The sequence below is a fragment of the Mugil cephalus genome, chromosome 8, assembly GCF_022458985.1.
Source record: "Mugil cephalus isolate CIBA_MC_2020 chromosome 8, CIBA_Mcephalus_1.1, whole genome shotgun sequence".
NCBI classification, from domain to species: domain Eukaryota; kingdom Metazoa; phylum Chordata; class Actinopteri; order Mugiliformes; family Mugilidae; genus Mugil; species Mugil cephalus.
In genome coordinates, this window is record NC_061777.1 from 24963188 (window position 1) to 24982001 (window position 18814).

The 18814-nt window shown below is 39.3% G+C and overlaps 2 protein-coding genes across 2 annotated transcripts in view; one reads left to right on the forward strand and one right to left on the reverse strand.

Annotated features, from left to right (window-relative positions):
* Positions 1-992: 992 nt before the first annotated feature.
* nr5a1a (nuclear receptor subfamily 5, group A, member 1a) lies at positions 993-16430 on the forward strand. The gene is made up of 7 exons (XM_047592383.1): positions 993-1288; positions 3196-3314; positions 3645-3786; positions 4520-5175; positions 10688-10807; positions 11775-11922; positions 13526-16430. The coding sequence occupies exons 1-7, from the start codon at positions 1267-1269 to the stop codon at positions 13777-13779; spliced, it is 1461 nt and encodes a 486-aa protein (XP_047448339.1). The 5' UTR covers positions 993-1266; the 3' UTR covers positions 13780-16430.
* Positions 16377-18814, reverse strand: part of adgrd2 (adhesion G protein-coupled receptor D2) — a 33244-nt gene continuing 30806 nt past the window's right edge. Inside the window, exon 25 of the mRNA XM_047592382.1 lies at positions 16377-18134. Within this exon, the coding sequence (XP_047448338.1) occupies positions 18127-18134 (8 nt within the window). The 3' untranslated portion in view covers positions 16377-18126. The remainder of the gene's footprint in view (positions 18135-18814) is intronic.

Genomic DNA, 18814 nt, shown 5'->3' on the forward strand with positions numbered 1-18814 from the left:
TTTACATGTCATAGGAAAAGTTATTGCCCTGGAATTTTTTACCAAGAGATGCCAAGGAGATAGAGGAGCCAGCAGCAAGCAAACAGTCCAGGAAGTGACATCAGTCAAAGACTGGGAGCTGTATGCTTACTGCAGTCATCACAGCGTTTTTCATTTCCTTATAGTCCAGTGTCCTCAGCTTTGTTCATGTTTCCACACAGTGACCCTCAGCAGCCTGACGGATCCTCAGCAACCGCCCACTTCTTCCTGTCTCAGCTAACAATAGACAGTTTGAGTTTTCATCGCGCTTACCAAGCAAAATGCCCTGTCAGAGTCAATTATTATTAATGCAGATTCATTCTGCTGAAACATGCTGTGTGTGCCGGGACTACTGTATACACCGAGCGAGCAGATAAATATAGAAATCTACATAATGACACAGTGTGCATTGTTTCAGTAGCCTGCGTAAACATATGCTGGAAACGCGATTCTGTATATGCAGCACATTTTATTAATAAAATATAGAATATATAAATATAATAATTATAACAGTGGTACGGGAAACAATCAATTAATGACACATTATTATTGTTAGTACTATTATTATTATCATCCTCATCATCAGTAATAATAAACATAATTGTTATAGTTGTTATTTTTTTAAATGTTATTTTTGACAGCTGAATTTGGATGCTCTACAGGTGACAGAATTGCTTTATCATCTGTATCAACAGCAAATTTTAGGCCCACTCTAGAAAATCTCCAACTTGACTGAGTTACCTTGTTAAGTTGAACGCTACTTTTATTAATACTCAAAGCCTATAATTCACAACATCAATAAACACTGCATTACATATTTTAAATGACTATTCCCCTGTCCACACGCTTGCTGTGGCTTCTCCCGTCAGGGCTCTGCTCGTCTGTCCAGGCATTTTCCTCTAAGGAGGGAGCCAGCGACCGTCACATGACCCGGCCTCAACCAATAGCAGCATGACAGTCTAACTTTGACGATAGGGAGGCTGCGTAAAGAGCGAGCGGCGTGAAAGATTTTCACTCTGAGATGCTTTGAGCTGTTCAGGTGGTCATCATCACACACGTACACTGCCCCCAAGCATCTCTATCACAGACCGCGTCCATCCGGATTTGTACTGGTCTTTTTTTCCCCCTTTTGTTTTTCTTTTTTTTCTTTTGTTCTCCGCAGCAGCTCATGCAAGGCTGCAGCAGTACCCACATTCAGGTTTTACTTATCGGACAATCGTCACTGACCGGCTGCTGCGCCCCGTTCAGATGTTGGGAGACAAGGCTCACGGTAAGTGTGTCCAGTTTCCTAAGAACTGCTCTGCCACTTGCATAACATGCGTCTTTTAAACTTCTTGTTCGTTTTAGGAAATCAATTTCAACTTTGGCAGTCAATAAATAAATAAATAAAGATTCTTGAAGGCCCGGACCTGCATGCAAAACTCCAGAATAAACCCTGCGACCACTGATAGGTCGTTTAACTGCTAAGAATTGATAGCCAACGAAAGAACGTTATTAGCCTATTATTATTATTATTATTATTATTATTATTATTATTATTATTATTATTATTTAGTAAAATTTACTTATAGTCACAGTGTAAATGACTTAAGAAACGAAGCAAGTTATAAAAGCAGAGCCAACAGAATTGTGCCGTTAATAACCGATAACAATTAAATAAAAAATAATAATACAAAATTATATATTAGGATAAGCGGTTGTAGAAGATGCGATGACATTATATACATTATATATGTATGTAGCATAATAGCTGTGTCTGCCTACTGTAATGAAACTAAAAATAAAACAGAAAAAAAACACTACAAAAAAATACAAATAATAATAACAGTAACAATAATATGCTACGAAAATAAAACCACATAATTCTAAAACACCTGTGTTGCTGATGGCGCGTGGCATCACTCACCTCAAACCAACCACGAGACTCCTTGTAGCATACACGCCGTCCTCCGTCTTCCTTGTAATTTAACTAAATATATTTGGATAGAAAATTTAACTTTAATGCTGTGTCAAAATTAGTATTTCGCCCTTTATTATGAATTTCATACGGCGGCCCTGTCGTGTTATAAATGGAGGCTGATTCACTAATACGTCGTCGGGACAGCGAACCGAAGCTGCACGGCGCAACTAAAGAACGGCTTCCTAAAGCTCCCATATTTCCTCTGCATTTAGCGCTCAATGTTTCGCGTAAACTACTGGTTATTTATTTCACTCACTCATATTTCATTTGCTGTCGTTTATTTGTCACCTGTCAAATTTCCTCGTCAGGTGTCAATAGCCACCAGTCGGATATAGTCAACGTCCACACAAAGTGAAAGCTGCTTGAAGAGTCTGGAAAAAAATCAAGATGTGTTCAGGTGGATCCTGTAGTTTTTCTGCTATAGCAAAAAAAAAATAATAAATATATATATATATATATATATATATATATATAAAAAGAAAAAGAAAAAAAAACGCATTGATATCGACACTTGCGGTTACGACTTATACAGCTCATATAGGCCCATTCTAGATGTATTCATAAGTCTATACAGTTTGCCTATACACACGGACACAACCAATTTTTTTTTTTTTTTTTTTTAATATTATCGTAAGTATTTTAAAGAAGCAAATGTTTGATATATTCACGATATATAACTCAAGCGTTGGCTTTCACACAGACATACCACACATCAACGCCCATCAAACAGTGTGTACAATTCTCATGGCAGAATCATTTAAGCTAGGCCATTTAAATAATTTCAAATCATTTCGATCAGATAGACTAAACAACAACAACAACAATAATAATAATAATAATAAATAGCCCAAGTTATTTTCGTCATTGCAAAGATCTGGGGTTAAAAAAATAATAATTTTATGTCCGACTAACTTTCAAGAAGAATGTCTTAAACCACATGAAAATAAATTAAATATAAGGGCAGCTTACTACGAAATATATTTTGACTGTAATGAATAAATAAATAAAACGACGCCATGTTCATTAAGACCTATTTATGTCGCCAACTTGTAGCTTCCGTATTTTCTGTAGTTGTTTTTTTTTCTTAAGATTTTAACTTTATTTATTTATTTATTTTATTTTTTGTACAAAACGGACATAAAATCCTGCATGTGATATTGGCATTGTACGCTTAGTGGTGCGCACTTGCTGGGTGCGTGTGTCTTGTGTATGTGCAGGTGTGACTTTGAAGGTTATGGAATACACATACGATGATGACCTGGAAGAGCTGTGTCCTGTATGCGGAGACAAAGTGTCCGGGTATCACTACGGTCTGCTAACCTGCGAGAGCTGCAAGGTAACGATCCACAATTCATCCTCAGCGAAGTTACGGTCAACCGTATAGGCCCACTTACAATCCTAAAAAAACTACAGCCGTTTTGGCGTTTTACTGAAAAGACACCGCTGAACTGTATAAAGCGAATGTCCCTATTCAGTTTATTTACAATTTATTGTATTTTAAATTAATATGTTTTTCTGTCGTTCTTAATTAAGTAAATGGGCCTATACGAAAATGCATTTATTCTAATTGTTCGGGTGTATTTGCACGCAAAAAAAAGAAAAAAAAAGAAAAGAAAGTCAAAAGGCACTGGTTTCTCCGCTGATTCTAAACACTGTCTGTATTCAGGGCTTCTTCAAGAGGACAGTGCAGAACAACAAGAGATACACATGTGCGGAAAACCAGGAGTGTAAAATAGACAAGACCCAGAGGAAGAGATGTCCTTTCTGTCGCTTCCAAAAATGTCTTAACGTCGGGATGCGGCTAGAAGGTACAGTTCAGTTCAAAGCCCGGAATAAGAATGGGTTTCATTCCATCATTACAACTGTTACTACCACTGCGCGTACTAATCATAACATTTATAACTGTAATAATAAGGTAATCATTTTCTCATTGTGAACTTATGTATCCAGTTATTTTTTAGTTGAGAAAATAATAGAGATTTGAATTTTTGCCATTGTTACCCTGCGCATTTAGTTTATAATTTGTAGTGGTATCTGACATATCTCACATTTCTCTGCATTTGTTTAAAAAAAATATTATTATTTAAGAGTTATATTTTATGACCAACACAGTTAACATATTCTCATTAAATATTTCTTGATTTGTGTGCTGGTGGCTTTCATGTTGTTACTTACACACGAGTTGGAATTAATTACCAGACAGCAGGCCAAAGGAAAGCACCTGCTTCCGTAGCAGAAAAAAAAGGACACATTCTTAACTTACTGATAAAACCTCCCCAGGGAAAAAGGAGTAGAGCTGCACAAACTCTGGGGATTCTTTTCAGCCCTAAAAAGGGAAGCAAAAATGAGCAACATGTCTTTTATTTACTCTGTGGGAATAGTTGAGGATAGTGCTGAAATGAGCTCCGCTTTTACTCTGTGTTGCAGCTCAGTACTCATCCAAAAGTTTTGGAAAGTGGATCCTGGCAGCGCAGTAGAAATCAGTAGAGTTAGTGTTCCATCTTTAAATCTGTTACTCACTTCTCGTCTTTTGTGTGACAGCGGTGCGTGCAGATCGCATGCGTGGGGGCAGGAACAAATTTGGCCCCATGTACAAGAGAGACAGGGCCTTGAAGCAGCAGAAGAAGGCTTTGATACGATCTAACGGGTTCAAGCTGGAGAGTGCGGCCCCTCCACCGGCCTCTCCTCTGCAGGCTGACTACGGCTTCACTGGCTCTCTGCACACACTGCCCACCATCTCTAAAAGTCTGCTTCCCTCCACCCCAAGCTCCATCACACCCACAGACTACGAGGCCAACCTTTATGGACCACCATCCTTGGGTATGTCCATGCAGCCTCATGTACCCCTCACCACCCAGTACCAGTACACAGCCTTTCCAGGCAGGGCAATTAAAGCTGAGTGCCCTGACTACACCAGCTCCCCAGAGTCACTGACAGGATACCCCTACCCAGACATGTACCCCTCAGCCTCACCGCAGCCACCCAGCCTGCAGCCGCTAGTGCTGGAGCTCCTGCGCTGCGATCCAGACGAGCTGGTGGTGCAGAATAAGATTGTCGCACATCTGCAGCAAGAGCAGAATGGCCGGGGCCGACAGGACAAGCCCACCACGTACAGCCTCATGTGTCGCATGGCAGACCAGACTCTCTTCTCCATAGTGGAGTGGGCTCGGAGCTGCATCTTCTTCAAGGAGTTGAGGGTGAGTACCGAATTCTTTGACATAGCCCTACAATTGCACAAGTAGGCATGCACACACAAATTCTGGGAAATTTCAAAACTGAGCGTAACACAGCTTCAGTTAGTCTATGGACGGTCCAGGAATTTTTGCATCATTTCCGAATAAATCTGACATCCCCATATAGTAAGTAAAAGTTTTCACCAATCCAAAATTGGACATCCACTAAAAAAAAAGAAAGAAAAACAAGGGGAAATACAAATGGAAGAGGTTAAATTCAGCTGCACAGATCTTAAAAAAATGTGCTTTCTGTTTCATTATATATGTATATATTTTCTGTTCTCGTCAGTTCTCTTATTGTCTTGTCCATATTCCTAAGAATTCAGAAATGAAAACTGAAACTGGATTTTTTTTTCTGAAAAAAAAAAACAAACAAAAAACAAACAGGGATGGATCAGCCAACACACAGGAGAAAAAGCAGAAGAAAATGTTTATTATGTTATTCTTTTTAAAATTTTTTTTATCCTATTTGGTCTTGTGGCTCTTCATCTGAAATGTTAATAGCAATTAAAAAAGAACATGGTCATCCGACATTTGCCTGCTGATATGAGAAAAGAGAAAAAAAATGTTACTTTTAATGAGGTTTGCTTTTGGTCCATATCGTTGTGGTTCATGAGCTGTAGGCCCTTTCACAAAGCACAATACAAGAATGTGTTGAGATTTGATGAAGGTGACTCACACGTAGACATAAATGACTCACGATCTACTACAATTCATTCAATCACAGTCCACATTAAATGAGACAATATCAGAGTTAGTCACAGCAGCTTTTGTAAATACAAATAAAAAATCTACTTGACAGGCAGGCATTTGATTTTCAAAATCCATACTTACTCCTGAATGATATTAAATTTGTCTGCCAACGTATATTGCATTATGCTGTATCATAACCATTTTGCACACAAAATGTTCAATAGCTTAGACATTTATTAAAACAGATGTGCGTTCTTCTACTTTATTTCCATTCATCTTTTTTTTTTGCAATTTTTGCAATTTTTGCTTAATGTACTGTGACAGACAACTCAGCATAACCTTTTATGTTGCGCCTCTAAAAAGACAAAACTGAGGGATGAGTCTGAAGTCTTTCAGTGATGTGGTGGGGTCTGTTCAGCCTTGCCAGAGTAATTACTCTTTGCAGATGTTATGTGTGTTTCCTCTGTGCTGATCGGTGGCTGATCAAACCACACACACAACACAAACACCTCAGAGGATAATGACTGGACATATATCAGGGTCCCAATCCATCATCCCCAGCATTTGTCTTGTTGTGGCAGAGACACAGGTCAGATAATTTAGTAGCATAGTAAAATTGAAATCAATACAGTTGTTGTGGTTTACTTGACTGCTGCGGACAATATGGCTGAATACACCCACCGCTCCAACCAAAAATGGAGGATTTTAATTCTTTCCTGTCAAATTAGATCTGCAACACAACAGCAAAAAAAAAATATCGGCGCCTTCTGTGAATCATGATATGATTAGTCTGTGTTGACAAACAACAAACATCTGTCAACAGGCCATGGTCAAACCGATTTAAGCAATTAAACAGCTTAAGTAGCAACAAAAGGTTGATTCTGGCCTTGGTGAGATTCCTTGGAGTCTTTTCATCAAATGCAGCTTATTTACTCACACAGATGGCACAGATGGAGTCATCCTGCTCCTTTCTTGCTTCACACTCAGTCACTTGTTGACATTCAGTCCTGGGACTGCCGCAGGTTTGTAGATGTGGTCACCGGGAGCTACACAGTCTTCTCCTGCAAGCCACTGGATTAATATAGAGACTAGAAACAGCTCAGAATCATGTTTTGGCAGAGTTGGATCAGCAAGTGTGTCTAGCAACATACTTGTATATTTCATACATACACCGTGCAGTCACTTAAAGAGTTAGTTCTCTCAAAATTATGTATGCTGAAAAAAATAGGAAAATAAGAGTAGGGATAAGCTAAGTATGAAAATAAAAAATAACCATAAATTCTTGGCTTCCAAGATCCTCAAGAAGGATGAGTCTTTTTTGTTGTTATTTTTGTAGCTTCCTTGTCTCAGAAACAAAGATTGCACTGTGGTGATGATATTTGTTGCATCCTTGCTCGCAAACACAACAAGGTATCTTTACAGTGCCTGTGTTAGCAGAATACTTGACTGAGCTGCTCCTCTGCATTATTGATACAGGAGAAAAGCACAAAAGCTATCTCTCTTTTATTATCAAAAAACCAATGCATGCACTCGTACAGTATATCATAATAGCACGTAATGATTATTAAATTTAAAGCCGTTTTTGTCAGCAACACCTACCACTCTAAGTGGTCCCTATATTCATTAGAGTGTGTTAAAGCAAACCAGCTGGTTGCCCCCAAAGTACATGTTGCTGACTGCAGCCTTGTCATCATTTTATGTGATGTGTGGGTACTTTCTGATGTCCTCCATTTTGTCATTTGCTATTATATATTAGTAGTATAGTAGCAACAGTGATGGCTGTAGTGAGTGCAGCATCGACATCTGTCATATAGATTTGTGAGAATTTTGCTGCTTTACAATGAATCATACTTTCCCTTTTCTAGATGGTTTAAAAATCAGTTATCGGGATTCAGGTTTATTTCTTTATAGAAAGTGTAAACTGCCGTCAATTACAGTCGCTGATAGGTAAGTATAGGCAGGTTCTGGCAGTATTCCAAAATGTACGACTTCTCGTTTTTGACTTTTTTGTAAAGCAACATTTTCTGGCAGCATGACAAATGTGCGTCCATATTTTGCCTTCGTTTATGCACGTTGAATGCATCGGTGTTGACAACCAGACCACTTTTATGCACGGCGGATAGTCAACATGGGAACAAAACTGTGAATATTTTGCCAAGAAAGCCTCTGGCTGAAAGAGCTGTTTTCCTGGGCTGAATAGTTACATTCCATGCAGACGACAACAGGGGAATGTCAGCTCCCCACTGCAGCTCTGCTCTGCGCCTGGCTACATTGTTATTAAATTGTTCACAAAATGGAAACTATGGATAGCTGCAGTAACCCAGAGGTGGCTTTTGTCAAGCCTTGTGTTTTTCTTTCCATTCACCTGTTGAACAAGGAAGATTTTGCTGAGGTACACACAATGGCCACACATGTTGAGCTACTAGAAGTAGTATGAAAAGTATCATGGCTTTCATTCATTTCATTTCATTTAAAAATACACAATTAAAAGCCTGTAGTTTCAGTGGCCTTGGGGTAATTATTAAATGCAACTAGTGTAGTGTTTACTTATTCAACACTTACACATGCAAACTCTTGCATGTTATATATTGGGTTTCTAATGTATGTGTGTTCAAGCTTTAGCAGTTAACATATTTTTTTCAAATTTGCTTCCATTAATTTGACCAAACACTAAACAGCTGGATCCGGACAATGAGAGCCTCACTGTAACATACTAAGAATTACAATAAACATATAGAACACAGCTACACAATTTAAAAAGGAAACACTGTTTGAGCACAGTCCACAAAATCCATCACTAGATGGATCCCAGCTCAGAATATACCGTAGGTAATTGCTTGAGGAGTGTGTAAAGATGTCTGATGCTGTATTTGATCCAGCCGTTCATTGACTTGTTGCAGATAGGATTGCTACTTGCCATTTTTTTTTTTTTTTTTTTAATTTTTTATCAGAACTGATTTTTAAACATTGAAACTAAGATGACATATTTGTACAGCCATTAATGCCAGACAGTTTGGTTGATAGGACATGAATGTGCCCTCTGCAGCAAACTGTTTCTTTAATAATGGAAATGTCATTAACAGGACTTAAATGGCATCACAACATGGATGCTTCACTTTGTCCACACAATAAAATGGCCAATTATCTGGCAAAAAAGACAATGTATTATAGCTTAGTCTAATTATTGCTAAATACAAATGGTTCAGTATCCTGTATTGTAATGTCTGTCATTTAAAAACTTAAAAAAAATGCTAATGATGTTAGTCCCAGGTTAATGAGAATAAGTTTTCAAGGTTTCAAAAAAATCTAGGATAGCAGTAAAACAAATTATTATACTACATGGTTCAAACTCAGTGGTGAGGAACAAATAGTTGACCACAAAGTCTTTTACAGTGCTCATTGATGAATCTAATATTTCTGGATCGATTATAATATAGAGTCCAGTTAATAGATTAAGTTGTGTAAACACAAGAAGCCGAACCAAACGTGTGCAAACCTCCACTGTTCACACTATCGTCACATTTTAATTGTCTGTCATCATCTTTGCTCTCCTGTTCTTACACCTCCCAAATCAGAACTGACAGAAATGACTCTGGAAATTCTTCTTCTGCTGGTCAGCACACGGCACGACGTGAGTCACTTCACGTCATAAAATGGAGCTCTCACGATTAAAACATAACGCTTGACAAATATGCATCCTGATGTATCAGTTTTAATCCAGTTGCACTCTCTGGAAAAACGTTAAACATGACAATCAATGTGAGGGAAGAAATAAAGTCCTCACCCCGGCATACAGCTTGTTGGAGGGGTTTTTTAGAGTGAGATTTTGGCTGCAGCCGAGTGTTCAACTCCTCCTGGAGAGGAAGCGCGGGAGGTCACAAAGACCTCTTGCTTCCTTAACCTCTTTCTTTATCACTGAACACTCGGACCCCACCACTTAACCAGTCCAGATGAGTATGTGGCCAACAAGATTGGACCCTCTCCCCTGCGTCTGATGTATAGTTTCATTCAGGTAGACAGTAATTCTGTCAACTCCATGTCAGATGAATGTGTGTCTGGGCCTATTAGCAGCTGTGGCTGCAGAATTACTGACCGTCGTGTCCTTCAATTTGCAGACAATATTGTAGCAAGAGGGGGAATTCAATCTGAAAACACACACACACACACACCCATCCATCCCCCAGAGAAGAGCAGATGTGACTGGGAAAGGTGGGGGTGTTAGGGAGAGGTGAACAGGTTGAAGAGGTCTCGACGCTCGTAAATACACAACACAGGGCAAAATGGCCAGAGCAGCTACACCCAAGCACACACACTCATACACAGACAGCACCTTCACATGGACATTCACCATTTTCTGTCGCTTCCACTGTTTCTCTCGCATTTTTCAGTTAGATTTGGTGCCGCGTTGACAGAATGACACTGGGGTAATTTCGTTTTTTGATCAACAACTTTAATGTCTGAGTGATTTTATACATATAAGGAACTCAGCCAAGTGAGATTCTATGGATCATTACAACACAATGATATAAAATGCACCTGAGAAATACTTTTAGATAGAGACTATTGATTCCATCCACGTAACATAACCATTAACAGAAGAATAGTAAGATGACGAATAATCAGTCAGGATAGGAAAGAAACAACATACAATACAAAGGCTATGAAAAGAGAGAAATTGCAACGGTAGACTGGCTTTAAGCTGAGGCCACGCTTTGTCTTCCTTTGTGTTTATCTGTCTTTTTCTTTATCTGCTCCTCCCCTTGTCTGTCGGTGCTTCCTGAAGGTGGGAGATCAAATGAAGCTGCTACACAACTGCTGGTCGGAACTTCTGGTCCTGGATCATATTTTCAGACAAGTGCAACACGGAAAGGAAGACAGCATCCTGCTGGTGACTGGCCAGGAGGTAACAACTCCCTCGCACAACTTCCCATCAGCACAATACACAGGCTGCTTCATTCACTTACACTGCACTGCACCTCATTCAGGGGTCATTTCAGATCTCTGGGCTGCAGCTTATTGCAGTTTCTTGATCTCTCTAGAGGAGTAGTTATTATTTTTTGCTAACTGACAGTCATTTGTAAGATAAAAAATATTGGTAGAATTGCAGACAAATTTGATATGAAATGGTTTAGATTTTTATGTTTAAAGCTGCACGTAGAGCATATGTGTCTCATACAGAGCACGATGTTTATCAGCTCTTAAAACAAATGAAAGTGAAATTCTTTTAATGGTGAACAGCTCTTCAAGGCACAGTGACCCGCCCTGCCCTGAAAACTCTGGAATGCACTTCTGTACCATAGCAATGGATGAGGAGTGACTGACAGCTCTATTTGCTATTATAAAAAAAAGCCTATTGATGCTGAATCCACCTCCAACGATTCATAGGACCCCACTCTAAAAAAATAATACAACATAAAAAAAATCAGCATTTGTAATTGTCTAAGGCCATTGTGTCTTTTTATTATGAATTATAAAGTCACAATTCATAAAAAATAAGAATCTAAATCAGTTGACATCTCTTTTTTTATTCCCTTCCCACTGCAATTTAGAAATATGTCAAAGCTATATTTCTAATCATCACTGCATGTAATTACATATAATTTGCAAATTAAATAAATATATGCATATTCTAGAAACTTTACACACTGAATAAACAATAATGGGCCTAAAACCTTGGAGAACCCCACAAATTACCTTCAGTGATTATGAAATGAAATAATTAATTTTAAAACCATGAAAAATATGATTTTTTCTCTATAGTAATCCAAAAGTGCTTTGAGATTTGACTTTGAGGGGGTCTCATTTGAGAGGGCTTGCAGCAAAGTCTGTAAAAGCCGACTGACAAATAACCAGGATTTTTTTGGTTGCAGATTGAGCTGTCGTCCATAATGTCCCAAGCAGAAGCAACTCTGTCCAGTCTGGTCCAGAGAGGTCAGGAGCTGGCAGCGAGACTTCGGGTGCTTCAGGTGGACCGCAGAGAGATTGCCTGTCTGAAATTTCTCCTCCTGTTCAATCCTAGTGAGTCAACTTCATATTTTTATACCATTATTGCAATGAGATAAAGGTTTGAATGGAAAAAGCAAAAGCAGCTTGTGAACAGTGTTAAACATCAGGCAAAAAGGTCCATGTGATCACTGCTTATATCTGACCTACTACGATGTTTTCCAAAGGTTGGTCTGTGCTTCAGGCTGAAGCAGCTGAAGTAAGAAAAACATTACACATATTTTACGTAGGCTTCTTCTCTTCTTCTGAACATTAACATTTCAAGTGCAGCGAGAATCAGTGATCCTCCACTGACCTTTATGCAAATAAATGTGTTTTGAAAGGCCTGAAAATGTGTGTGTAGCCTGTTGATTATGTATTTCCAGAGGAAGAGGTGATGCAAACGCCAGTCAACTTGAGGCTGCGTGGCTATACTGATACTGGTTTTCTCTGAATTTGAATAGTAACACTGACGTCTTAATGAAAATATGTCACAATTGCAGATAATCTTCAGGACCTATTTATCTATAAGGTTACAAGTGTTTTCCAAAGTGGTCTTTTACCCTCCAATAAATTCACTTAATTAAATTTCTAGACTTGAGAAAAGCTAATAAGAATAAAGGCATCCTCCTCCATTGTCCACTAATGGCATTTTAAAAAAGCGTAATGGATGGGTCTATCATTTGATAGGTAGGCAGACATTCATGTAATGGCTTGTGCAGATGGAGAAAGCATAGATGTGGCTTGCCCAGATTCCCACAAGTGTTTGCTGTTTAGAGACGGCAAAGCAGGGAACAAAAAGCTTTTGAATGGGGAGAGCACTTGTCATAGGCAGAAAATATTTGCTGTATTTGCCAGTCTCCTCATCTTCAGAGTCAGGTTTGTCGGGGGTAATTTAATTGCCCTTAAGCAGTTTGAAAAGATGATTCAGAACCGTGATTCAAAGCATTTAATTACTGTGTGAATGGATTCTCCAAGATGGGCTCAGCTGATGCTGAATGCTTGTCCACCGGAGGGCTTAGCTATTGTCTCACATATACACACACACACAGGCACACATGCACGCGCACACACACACGCACACACACACACACACACACACACACACACACACACACACACACACACACACACACACACACAATCGCCTTATTTAATACATGACATATAGATAAAGCATACTAGCATAAAGCATAAAAATACCATATAAAGCCCACTATTCCGTTTAATTAAATATAATTGAGCAAAATGAATTAAATGCTCATTCAAGCTGATTCATTTCTTCTGTCTGATATTTTGAAATAGAACGTTGATATTCACTTCATGTATAATGGCCAGAAAACTATTTTCCATTAGGTTTGCAAATTTGCAAATTCGCAAATTCTGACTCTGATTCTATTTACTAGTGTTTCTGGTCTTATTGGTCTTACTGCTATATGACTGTGTTACTGTTACTCTTATTTCCACCACTGCATAAAGCCTGCCCAACAAGTTCCCAAAAATTCAGCTTGATCATTTTTTTTTTAATTGTGAAGCACAGTGAGGCTGTTAAGTGGCCACACATTTTACCACCACCCGTCAATGGATTCATATTTCCACTGAGTGCACCATCAACTACGTGTCCCCTCTGTATGTGCAGATGTGAAGCTGCTGGAGAATCAGGCATTTGTGGAGGGAGTCCAGGAGCAGGTGAACGGTGCTCTGCTGGAGTACACCTTGTCCACCTACCCCCAGTTCCAGGAGAAATTCAGCCAGCTGGTGGTGCGGCTGCCGGAGGTGCGCTCCCTCAGCACGCAGGCTGAGGACTACCTGTGCTACATGCATCTGAGTGGAGAGGTGCCCTGCAACAACCTGCTGATTGAGATGTTGCACGCTAAGAGAGCGTGTGTGTGAGGGACACACACAGGATCCTGCGTCACTTATGTGTTGTTTGTCAAGGTGAGACTGTGCGTGTGGACGGGAAAGTGTGAGTGAGACGGAAAAATCTAATGAAGACAGATGGGTTCACACTGGGTTGTGTTTGTGAGGGCTTTTGTTTGTGTCGGACAGGAGAAAATATTATTTAGAGTTTGGAATAATAAAACTCCATCGGACGGTAGTTTTTGAGATTTTGAATGTTGTTTTCATATCCTGCAGACCTACATTAATGTGACATTTATAAACTGGATTTTGTACCTTGTTTTCAGACATCTACAATTAGATCTGCCTGTAATTACATCTTATCATTTTTGACCAAATAGACGATGAACCCAACATCAAGATTTTCTATACTCCACAGAGCTGCCCAGCAAATATTTATACTCAGAGGAAGAAGCTCTTAACTGCCCCAGCGCTAAACATAGTGTCCAATGAATGTCTTCTATGGCTGCCTGCTTCATTTTGTGAAATTAACATCTAAATATCTGTCTGATATCACTACCAAATACTTTAAAAGGACTGTCCCATTCTGTGTCACATCACAGGACGGGGCTATTTACCAGTTGAGCTAATGTGCACTTTTTAAATCAGAGTTTGTAGCCTCTTTTCAGAAATCAAATTGTAGTGTTAAAATTAGTTATATTTTATCCCAGTGACTGATGCGAAACGTATCGCAGTTTTCTTTGTTTGTTTGTTTTCATGACTTCAGGGCACACTGTGGTGTCATCAGACTAGATTAGCACGCACGGCTTGTATCACTGCACTTCATCCCTTTATCTCCAGTTCTTCAGAAAACCTAAGATACGAACGCCTTACAAGTTTAGTTTTAATCTGTTTTCTAGATTTTAATATATTGATATACAGTATCGAATCCAGTCTTGTTAAAGAAAACTGATTATAATTCAGTTGTTTATGAAACACTTTAAAGTATGAGATAAAAAAAAAAGCCAATAAGAAAGAGAAACTGTATACAGCAATGGTGTGTGGGTGAAAAGTAAAAACAAAGCCAGAGCAGATAGGAGCAAAGAGTAGAGGAGAAAAAGGCACATCAATGTGCATATGATGAGAGATGAATAACAAGGACAGTCATTGTCTTTGTTGTGTGAAAGGCCAAATGAAAATTTGCAATGTTTGAACTTGAATTTTCTGTCTGTCATGACACACGGAGGGAAAGTGTATCTGGCCACTTTAGCTTTCAAATTTCTTTGTAGAATTGCGTTTATCAGTTGATGAGGATCATCAACCAATGGCTCAAGAAAGTAACAGCCCATCAAAGACGAAGGTATCATGTGCGTACTCACATTTTGCTGGTATCTGGTGACTGCAGACCCATGTATTTGTATGCTTTTTATATATATCAACAAAAACAATGCAAGGACAATTCACCTGTTGCAAATTAAATGTTGAAAATGTAACATGAACACCTTTTTACTCATTCATTCAGCCTAAAAACATGGAAGCGGGACATAAGTGTTGTTCCCCAAAGCATTTTCCTGTACAGTTGACTCAGTCTCTTCCTCAATTGTTGTCTTTGGTTGTTAGTTTTCATAGTGGATAGGCAGCTAGCAAGCTTTGAAGATCAATATATATTATCATTCATGAGTACGAACCCAGAACTTTGCAGATCACTTTAGAAATGAGACATGCATGTATCTAACACACATAATTATTATTATAACACCTGTAACAATTTAACAACGGCACATGTTAATCTTAATCCATATTTATTTTGTTTGGGTTTACCACTTGTCATTGAAACTGTCTTAATGTATAGAACTGAAACAGATATTAGACTGACCAGTGGACATTTCAGCCCTAGTCATACTATTAGAAACCTGAAGTCAGGGTAAAACACTGTACTGTGTTTGTAGCAACGTTCTGTGGCGTTCACTGAGTAGAAAAGTAACACTCATCTGTGTTGTCCCTCACTGGTCTCCCACATGTATCAGACCGGTTTTTAAAAGCACATGACCCTCAGCGATGATGACAATGGACCCGATCATCACAGTCACAATCAGGACACACTGAAACAAAGACTCAAAGCAGCGCGTTTGTAATATTTTGCAGCTCGACATTCTCACTGTGGGTATTCCAAATCATTCCCCGTCCATCCGATGCTCGCCAGTGTTCACCGTCTAGGTATCGTAGACAATCACTCCGCCTGCCTTAACTTAATGTCTGCCTGAAAACACACACACGCATGCACGCACACACACACACACACACACACACACACACACACACACACACACACACACACACACACACACACACACACACCTTGGTTTTACAGTTGAGACAACCGTGTGTTATCACTCTGTACAGTATATTTATGTTGTGAAGTGAATATCTACTGCAAGACGAAGATACATTTCAACACAGAAAAAGTTCTCTGCTTTATGTTGAGGTCAAATTGCTACTGTTGTGGAACTGATTCTCTTGATATTGCTTTCTTTGTTATTCATTTGGTATGGCTCTTAGTTCACTCTTTTTTTTTCCTGTGAATTGAAAGTCTGTCTTGAACTGAAGCACTATTCTCCTAAAAAGAGAAGGTGACCAAAACATTGGTTTTCTTTAAATATATTTTATTGTAATAGCGTCAAACCAATAAAACTCAATGAAGTAAAGCTCCAGCTGTGTCGACTATTTTTGTTCAGCAAGTGCGCACAAGATAGAGAGCTCATATGTACAAGATTTAATACAGCAGTCATAGGGTTGAGCCTTGTCTCACAGCAGAAACCTACCAACTCTATTCTAAATCTTTAAAGGTCAGTTAAAATCCTCACTGGAAGCTCTCTAAGGTAGACAGCAGTCTCACTGTGACATTTGTAATTTCCCCAGTTGAATGTTTTAAGCAGTTACATTTCATAGCAGAGCAAAAGCCTTCAGAGGGAAATGGACGTAGTCCTCAATTGTCCATCTACATAACATGCAGCATGCTGATAAGGTTGTGGAATACACCATGATGTCTAAAAAGACACGTATTTTAGACTGTAGCAGACCTTTGGAACGTAGCCACTAAAATAGCATAGTTACTATTTTAAGATCTATGTTAGCTTCTGCAGAACACCCTGAAAGGGAGAATCAAAATGGCTGGAGCTTCTAATAATACTCACCACGTTTCTGCATTGTCTGAAAAACAACACAGCCACAGTACTTTGGGATTAGGGCATGTAGATAGGTACTAAACAGAAACAGGAGACGAAGTCTTCAGAACACGCCAATCTGTGCTTCACACTAATCATCAAACTGTTGTCTGTCTGTTGAGCTGTGAGGGTACAGCTTTATTTTAATTTTACGACAGTCAACACACTTTATTTCAAGGCATCATTAGCATTATCCGATCTATACTGAAACACTACTGAAACTACTGTACAACACGACATGTCATGTGCTTTTGTTCTGGTATGCTAAGCTCAACTTTCTATTTACACTCACCAGGAGGACGGAAGGACGAGAATGAAACCTGATACTGAAATCAGTTGCATACTGCGTGTGCTGAGGAGATCATTTTCAGAGAACTTAAAATATTGTGGCGATTAAACTCATTCTTTCAGCCATGATGAAAGCCCAGTCACCAAATGATCAAGTAGGCAATGCCTGGTAAAGACAGCCACTCTGTCAGTGCAGCTAAGCTAAGGATGTTTTACAGTCAATAAAGGCAAACATAAAAATATTTTAAATTTAGTGCTAGGTCTGCTGCCATCCTTCATTATAATCCATTTGCAATGTTTTCATTGCAACAACTTTCAACAGGTTGATGTGACATGGTCAACACATGCTAACAGAGACACTGACAAGAGAGCATGAGACATAAAACAAGACCTTGTTTGATCAAAAATAAAAACATCCCAGATCTGTTAATATTTTACTATTTCCAAGGGTGACCCACTGGACGTAAGATGTCTCCATATGACTGATGGGGAATTCTCACTGTCAGTGTAGGCTTCAATTGCAACGCTGATCATTGACACAGTGTGAACTGCCTATGGCACCAGGACTGGCTGATTGGCTGACCAGGCTTTAGATCAGCATAGGCACATTTTCAGCAGACAAAAAGCTGAAAATAGTCTTCTGGTGTCTTAATTTTGAACACACTACAACAGTGTAAAAATCCACAACTGAGAGTGAGATATCAAATTAGTGAGTGTTTGGGGGGATATGGACTGGATCTGAGAGCAGTGCAGTGACAGATCTCAGTAGGAGAAGGTGGAGCATCTTCCCAATTTCTTCCACACAGTATCTGCACGTCTCTAGTCTCTTCCTCCATACTGATGACATGCATGTCTAGGAGCTGATCACAGGGCCGGCTTCGTGTACCGTTCAACATCCTGCAGAGAAATAAAGTGAAAGGCATTAGCTATGACCTGGTGTAATGTTTTTTTTATTTATTTATTTTTGTATTATGGGAGCGTGAGTGCGTTTGTGTACAAAAGAGAACAGATGAAGGGAGAGGAATGAAAGGCAGAGTGTGAGAGAGCAGGTGTTGGAGTGGTTAATGGCTGATAGCGTGAATAGCCAGCGTTGTCCCTTCCTGATTAAGGGAATGAACTTGTGCTTTGTCTCGTCAACAATGAGCATCCAGCAGCACTCAAACGCCGTCCATCAGGCGTTTCTCGCAGACGCCTAAACATTTAATGAATCTATTACAAACTTCTTCGTCCCGACTCCGGGGCAATTTAGAGCTATTGACAGAGGTTTAACCCGGTGGAAATACGGGGGCCATCTGTTGTGCCTGTCTGCACATTCACGTAAACAAAAGAGATTAAAGCAGTTTTCACACAGGCCTAATGCTGTGCACCGTGCAGGTAAACAGAGACTATGGGAGAAAAATAAAAGCTTTCTGCTCCTCTGGTCGGCTCCTTGTATCACATGTGAATTTTCCTTACATGGACTGTGTTTACAGGCTTGGCTCTGACCCATGAAAGAAAGCTCATCCTGCAAAAACACAAGTCATTAGTTGATGCTTTTTCTACATAATAAACATGAAACGCACCCTGAAAACAGAATT

Coding starts and splice junctions, on each gene's coding strand:
- nr5a1a (XM_047592383.1), top strand. CDS start 1,267: ATGTTGGGAGACAAGGCTCACG. Junction 3,787..4,519: donor CGTCGGGATGCGGCTAGAAG/GTACAGTTCAGT, acceptor TTTGTGTGACAG/CGGTGCGTGCAGATCGCATG. Junction 5,176..10,687: donor TCTTCTTCAAGGAGTTGAGG/GTGAGTACCGAA, acceptor TGCTTCCTGAAG/GTGGGAGATCAAATGAAGCT.